This window comes from Haliotis cracherodii, unplaced genomic scaffold, assembly GCF_022045235.1.
Source record: "Haliotis cracherodii isolate W230 unplaced genomic scaffold, xgHalCrac1.p SCAF_13, whole genome shotgun sequence".
NCBI classification, from domain to species: domain Eukaryota; kingdom Metazoa; phylum Mollusca; class Gastropoda; order Lepetellida; family Haliotidae; genus Haliotis; species Haliotis cracherodii.
Window position 1 is genome coordinate 28,715,312 of NW_027266268.1, and position 8,329 is coordinate 28,723,640.

General features: G+C 39.2%; 1 protein-coding gene across 1 annotated transcript; it reads left to right on the forward strand.

Annotated features, from left to right (window-relative positions):
• The first annotated feature begins 7,509 nt into the window (after positions 1-7,509).
• On the forward strand, positions 7,510-8,070 carry LOC139458595 (ras-related protein Ral-a-like). The gene has a single exon (XM_071240023.1). The coding sequence runs from the start codon at positions 7,510-7,512 to the stop codon at positions 8,068-8,070; it is 561 nt and encodes a 186-aa protein (XP_071096124.1).
• The last annotated feature ends 259 nt before the right edge of the window (positions 8,071-8,329 follow it).

Sequence of the window (8,329 nt, forward strand, 5' to 3'; positions counted from 1 at the left end):
TACGTGTTGCTAACGTATACAAATAACACTTCCGGTTTGGGTTACAGTCAAAATAGAAATCAACTTAAAGCGATATTGAGGTTAATATCGTACTGCTTTGCATGAACAAGCGCTATTACCACCTTTTATGTAAAAAAAACACACTCTTAATGTAAAGAGTCTCATTAAGGATTGCGTTTTGAACCCGTCTTGTTACAAAATTACAACAATAATAGAGCCAACAACTCTTAATATAAAAAAATAAAATGTATTTTTACATTTAGTTTTTTTCTCGTACCAATCTCTCCTTTTCGTAATTATATAAACGAAGCATCTGATTGGTCAAAATTTAGATGTTGTCGATTTCATTCAATGATATTTAGATATAATTATGGACATAAAACACAGGTTGGATATAACCATGAACAAAACGTATGCGTCGTTGAAATGTCTAGTATATTTTGAGGCTCCAAACTCTATCGTGACAACGAAACAGTCCTCCGTTCGGTCAAAAATGTAAATATATTTCGATTCATATCGTATCAATCTGCAAATTCCTAGCGCGTGACACCTTCGTTACACTCTCAGTAACATCGCGATGGCATAGAGAGCTCCGCGAATGAGCTATCGCTGTGAGGAGTTTGGAATTGTATGAGTGCTTTGGTACAATCAGACCTATTCTACCCCGGAATCTTCACGGGTCGGGTCAATTCTTGGAGATTCTGTACTGAAAGGTCCCTGGCACTCACCCTACGTCACAAATGATCTCACAGATGCTCGATTAGATTCAGGTATGGGCTTCGAGAAGGCCAAAGCAGAGTCTCAATGATGTTGATCTGGAGATTGTCGGTCACAGCTCGTGCAGGTCGGCATTGTCGTCCGTGAAGAGCCTGCGCGTTGCAAGTGCATGGTTATCAAAATGTGGCACAACAAAATCGTCCACTGTGGTATCTTGGTTCCTTTGTCCATTTCATGTCCCCTGAACTATGACCACATCAAGTTATATTTATTTATTTATTTATTTATCTATTTATTTCAACAGCAGACATGTTCATGAAAAGTGTGGAATATATATCCTCCTCCAAAACAAACGCAACATTCTGCATATTTCGCCTAATATGTTTGTTAAAATTACTTATTTCGTAAATGTTACTTTATAGTTGGATTTTATCGCCCAAAAGCACCGTTTGGAATTTACTGACATTTAAAACGGATTTTTCGAAATCATCATGAAATACATGTGGAATAAAATCTTCATGCCCTTCGCATGTTGTTTTCGGGGAAATGGAGTGAGTGAGTGAGTGTGTGTGTGTGAAGTGGCACCCGTCACAAGCACATGCAAAGTCAGTTGTTCTACTGAAACAAACATAGGAACATGTGGTACAAGTAACATAGAGGGAATAAGGCTCAGGTCAAATTATTTGAACACACAGTCTTGTATTACAAAATGATAAAACTGCTTGAACCGTAGCTTCAAAGACGCGTATGCCATTGTCAACTGGACTAAATACATTCACAGGCATTCTTTAAATACGACCCTTAATTGTAAGTGAAGCAGTACAGACAACTGCATTTTCAATTGTGATCTAGAAGGATATATTGAAAGAACACTTTGTGTGAGTGTCAGGTTTGTTCATGTTGGTAGAAATATAAAAGCTCGCCATCCAATGTATTTCTGTAGAAACTCAAGAAAAGTCGTGGAATGAAACCTATAGGGTTGTAATAGTATTCAGTTGAATATGAGGATTGACGTTTTCTTACATGTTGATCCACACAACTATTTATGCCGTAGTTTTCTTCATTTTGGGGAGGCTCGAGGTGGGATTTTTTCATGAAGGAGAGCTGAGATTTTTCCAGTCACATTTTAAATTGTGCCTATGTAGGTTATGTTGAAATGTACTCAGTATGTTTTGTTTGTTTGTTTTGTTCGTTGTTTAGAGCCGCACTCAGCAATATTCCAGCTATATGATGAAGGTCTGTAAACAATCGAGTCTGGACCAGACAATCCAGTGGATGACATCCTGAGCATCGATCCACACAATTGGGATACAATGACATGTATCAACCATGTCAGCGTGCCTGGCCAACCGATCCCGTTAGGAGCCTCTTACGACAAGCATAGTCGCTTTTTACGACAAGCATGGGCTGTTGACGACCTATTCTACCCCGGATCTTCACTGGTTTTCTGACTATGTACTTAAACATAATTTAGCTGTACAGACGTATGAGATTTTAACACAATCTCACGCCGTCAGCGCGTGGCGGGTCATGGCAATTCGCTCTAAATAAATCAGGTTGAAATATATAGCGAGAAAGCCATAACACGAGACGGGAAAGCTATCGCTTAAATCTTCTCGTGTTATCGCTTTCTCGTCTCGTGTTTCTCGTGGCCGTAATTGAAGGCGAGAAAGCAATGTCGCCTTTTGGCCACCATATTTACCCACCTGCGCTACAGAGGGCCAATCAGTCAGTTAGGATTCAAAGTGTTCAAAATCTATCCACATGAATTTATGACAAGAGGGATTACATGTACTTAAAGGGGCACTGACCTAACGCCATTCCCCGGACTGGTTGTTGCCTTTGTTATTGTTTTTTCCCCCGTGAGTACCCGGATGATACGCAACGCAACTGAGCGTGACCAGAGACTGGGCTACCGTCTGCAAGGACAGCTAAATAAACTTGGAGGCTGGAGGCAATATTTGTTTTACGCATTTTTGAATAAACACTGATTGGTTAAATGTGATCTACAAAGATTGGACAAAGGGCGCATGTTAATTAATTTCTTCAGCCTAAACAAACAGACAAAAGAACGGCGGAGCTCATCGGAAGTCGTCATTTGGAAATACCCCAGATGGTTATAGTTTAATAAAAAAAAAAGTATCCATGCAGTGAAAGCATTTTCGGATTTCGGATTGCGTCGATAATACGATTACTACTCCCTTGTTGTCATCCACGTTTTCTGGTATAACCCTACACTTGTGTATTTGTCGTCATTCACTTGATGCTCAGTTAATGAATTTATTACAGGTACAATTAGTGGTAGCACCACTTAGATTACCTGACAAAGGTTCTCATTTGGCATTTATTGTGTCTCGGGTAATTATTCAATCTAAATCCAGGTTTGAAGTGAGGTGAAATGTGCGTTATGTAATATGCACGTGGCAGCCCAGCAAGAGATGAATGATCAGTTGATTTACTTTTTTTTGGTAAATCAACGGATCGTTCCTAGTCATCAAAGGATTAACAGAAAATACGTTGATTGATTAATCACTGTTATCTTGCAAAGTGGATATGTCAAAAGTGAGTGTTTACATGTCTAGGTTACTAAAACAAAGGGAATACACTCATATCATGGCGTGAAGTGCCGATGTAAAAACAACATACTTTGTTCAAAGGGTTAACTGATAATACGTTGATTGGTTGCTCATTGTTATCAAACTCAATGGATTTTTTAGGAACCGTGGACGTAATGAAAATAGTTGTCACGTGGCCTTTCTCAGCCAACCCTTGAGACTTGACACCAATGTGAAACACCTGAAACAATCCAAGTGATCAGTTGAGAAACGAACACTGGTTATAATATCCCGAAACGATATATATCTTTTGGAATATTTGATAGTTACAGAGACACGTGACATCGAATAAGTTATATTTGTATAGCTGCAGATGAGTGGGATATTATTCCTTTGTGTGGATATTCACGGATACATTCCTCGAACAAGGAAGCTGCCTATTTATACACATAAATTTGGTAAGTTATAATTATGGTATTTACATTTGGTTTTCCTTCATTTGAACCGATTCGTTCTTGTTTCTCTACGTCTTGGTTGGGAAATTCTTCAATGCGCGATAGACGTTGTTTTCACAGGTCATTTCCTTTGTAAGCGTGTATAGATTACCGTCAATTTGTAAAATGTGATTCTCTCAGGCAATTTATAACATGTGTAAATATTTCAGTCATTGTGACTAAAAAATCTGTCCAGATTGATTAAGAAGATCAAAAGGGCCTACAAACATCACAACAGATTATTATGTAGGATTAGAAGCCAAACAATATAGAAATGTACTTTTCAACGTAACATTTTCAGTCTCTTGGTGATGACATTAAACATCAAAATGTTTGGAATTCGTTATCATAATAATACAGATGGAAATGTTTTTCAGTCACTTTGTAAAATAACTGAATATTTAGGCGTTTAATAAATATGTTACACATTTTGACAGTAAAAAAATATACACACTATAAAAAAAGCAATGCTCAGATGAAGTATTTACTTTGTGTTGCAAGTCAAAATAGTGTAAACGAAAATCGCAAAATTACCAAGCAAGTGACTTATCAAAACTTCGTCACCATTACCGATGCTACCCACAAAGATACCTACATTTCCTTATTATCTCGAAAACTGTATTTCATTTTGTTGATCAATGTGACCATATGCCCTTATTACTACCGGTATCCATAAAAGTGACTAATGCGCTTACGAATGGCGCAACAGAGGTCGCGAGCTAGTCTAGATTTCTGCTCTACATCCGGGTACTCACTGGGAAAAAACAATAACAAAGGCAACAACCAGTCCCGGGGAATTGCGTTAGATCAGTGCCCCTTTAAACTTAGCTCCCTTGGTCAGTGGAGGTGTTCACACATCAACTCTGACAAAAAAAAGTCCATAAATAACCAACATATTGAAGCAACTCGAGGAGCAGGAACGGTCAGAGGTAACTGCAGTTTGGATGGAGAGAATAGGGTGTTTTGTGCACCCCAAATGGACAAGATTCAACCCTACAGCTACACGAGTGATTGGACGCCGGGGATGGCGACAGGATACAGGCTAATTCTATGCAGTGCTGTGCTTCCGTTTGTGGTGATTACAGGATCTCGTACAGTAATTTGGATCCAAGATCTGCGTCCATCATTAATTCCACCACCAACGCTGTTTCGATCAGGTGAGATCTGTGACTTATATTATCGACGAGAAACAATGTTTACATGTCGAAAACAGGACACTCCAATCATGACTCGGATTCACCCGTTTGTACCCACGTTGCTCCGGCGACATTGAACTAAACCCTGGACCCTCTGGCACTGAACTAGGTGACCTAAAGATCGCTATAATTTATCAAATCAAGGAATCAGAGGACAGGTTATCTAAAGATATACGTTCAATTAAGGATGAGATCAGATCCATGAAAAGAGATATCAGTGATGGCATACTCACGTTAGACATTGATTCACTGTTTGAGAAAAGCGAGCTGACGGAAAATTATTTTTATGATTTAGAATTCAAGATAGAAAGCAAAGAACGCAGAAACAGGAGAAATAATGTAATATTATATGGAGTGCCTGAATCACAACATGAATCGTATGTGGCGTGTATGGAGAAAGTACTGGAAGTACTGAATAGTGCTAGAGAGGTAGAGAAGAAATGTCCCCCACTCAATTCCATGGCATATATGTAGAACGTGCACATCGTATTTGGACGAAGAACCCAAATAAAACTCGACCTCTTATCGTGAAGATGCTGCAATGGTACGACAAAATGCAAGCTGTGTCAATGAGGACTTGACATTGAATCAGAGGCAGGAAAATGCAATATATGGAGAATAACATTAAGAACTTAAAGAATTTCTGTTCTGTGATTAAAAAGTGAATTGTAAGAATTATGTTCAAAATAGTATTACGATTGCTCACTTTTTGCACATTTTAGAGATATGTTTGCTGGGGAGCAAACATCAACTGTGCCTGACGACTTCCCGCGAATCTTACAAGATGACTGTGCCAATGATGATGTCACTAAAGATATTGCAGAGGATATTCTCAATATGCCTATAACAAAAGACGAAATATTAAACAGCATCCATCATTTAAAATGTAACAAATCTCCAGGAATAGATGACACCATTTTTTAATTATTTATACACTCGGCTTATCTACTTGTCCCATAACTAGAATTGTTATTTAATGTGATGCTTGACGAGGGATACTTCCCTGAAACATGTTCTATTGGTATTTTAATTCCGCTTCATACAGGAGCTGCTTCTAATGATGTCAACAGCTACAGAGGGATAACTCTCTTGTGTATCTTCAGTAAAATATTTACTTTAATTATTTACAAGAGACTTGTGTCTTGGGCAAATGCCATGGATAAAATTGCAGGCTGGATTTAGGGAAGGATATTCAACAGTTGAGAATGTCTCTCGCTATATCAGCAAAAAGGGGGAAAGTTTCATGGATTATTTGTTGACATCTAAAAAGCATTTGATTCTATACACAGGGTGGGTGTTTATTTCAGTTACAGTCCAAATTGGTCTATTCATGTAAGAGAAGCATCAGTTCAGGCCAAAAAGATTGTATTTGGTACATCAAACAATATACATATCCTTGGTGATATAAGTTACAAGTCATTCTTTAACATCTTTGATGATGCAATTAACCCATTTTTACATTACGGTGCTGAAATTTGCTTGTAAAACATTTCTTGGTGTAAAACCCAACACATCTAGCACAAAGGTTTATGGAGAATGTGGTAGATTCCATCTACTTGTATATTCACAGCTGAAACTCATAAAGTACTGGCTGAAACTCCTTAATTTGAATTCATCGAGATACCCTAAGAAATGTTACAATATGATAATAATAAACGATACGAATGGAAAGACTAATTGGGTTAACTAATGTGAAAAAAGTGTTATTCGATAGTGGTTTTGGAAATGTGTATGATCAATTTGTTCAGTCTGAAAGCGTATTTACCAATTCTTTTCTACAGAGGCTAAAATATATTTATCTGCAGTTGTGATCATTTTCGTTGACATTATCAGAACTTTTCAGCCAAGTTTTCAAGTTTTCTCATAGTCTCCTCGAAAGCCCCCTGTATATGAAACCGTTGGAGTCAACAGCCCAATGCTACAATGAGCAATGACATAAACGATGAATGATAACGAACTCACTGGATGTGAAGACAATTCCTCAGCCCAAAAGCCGTTGACGTCATCCATGCCCAAACTAACAGAAACGCAACATCAAAAATATACAAGTAAACTAGAACGTCGTGGAAAGGGTTATTAGTAAACGAAACCGTTGTGTTTGTGTCCGTTGGTCTGTTGGTATTGTAAAGGAAGGGCTCAACTATTAATTATTAACTGTTTATCACTCAAATTGATCTCATCTCGAAGTTCATCTAAGGCACCCTGCTTTGTGACAGAAATAGAAATATTTGCATGAGGCGTGTCATCTCAGAAGAGAAACTGTCATCATCTGGAGTATGAGTCAACCTATGTGAGTCACCGATTGTATAAATACTCCCAGATCGGCAGTCATTCAAGCAGACCTGAGACAACCATCAGTTGCAGCTGTTGAAGGAGACAAGACAATTGCAGTCGACAACGTTATAACTCTTCAGGGAAGAAGACAGGTACCTCGCCAGGACTGAACCGTTTCAAGAGGAGCTCAAAATATTCCATACAAAGCTACAACACGAGACTGAAAGGCTTCTATATACTTCCTTCAACAAAAGGTGTCAGCAATTACTAGAGATGGCGACCAGATTCATCAACGTTTTTCGCTCCTTCTCCATGTCTCTGACAGGGGGGAGGGAGCGTTCTGGTCCACAGGGCTGTCGTCTTCTAGCATGTGGACCAAGAGATATAACTCAGGCGCTCAAGCAGACCTTCGAGACACAAATCCAGAGAAAGTCGGCGTCTCTGGACACCCTCAGCATGAACAGACTTCAGGGCCTAGCAGCTGGCTTTAGCCGATTCACCGTGAGCATGAGTGACGCTTTCATCCTAGTCTTCTACATGGACGATGAAGAATGTTTCCAGACCATATCAGCGTTCAGAGAACGTATAATTGAGTTGAAGGGAGAGGACGTGCCATTGCTAGTTGTTGGCTACAACCGCGCCACATCCGCTCCGCGCATCATGGGCCCGGAGACCGCAGACTGCCTCGTCACTATCGAATGGGGAATGAACTACAAGGAGGCTTCCGATGGTCAACCGGGAGATCTAGAACAGGTTATTGAGGAGATGTTCAACATTATCAGAGATAAGAAGTCATCGAAAACGGCAATTGACCGCAGAATGACAACGTTTTGATAACCTGAGAGATTAAGCTACTACAGAGACTTTTTCTCAATAATGTCAAGAGACAGGTTGTAATTTTAAACGAGTTGGTGACTTCTGTGGACCTATGGTGGAGGGAGGCGCAACTCATAGTGTACAGCTGCATCTTTTTGTTGTCAGGATCTGCATGTTGTTCATATGTACTGTGATCCATGTTCTGTAAGCTTCTGCTGTTTAAAGAGATGAACATCCAGGAACTCCGAGCACATTCTTTTCCAAAAAAACTTTGAGC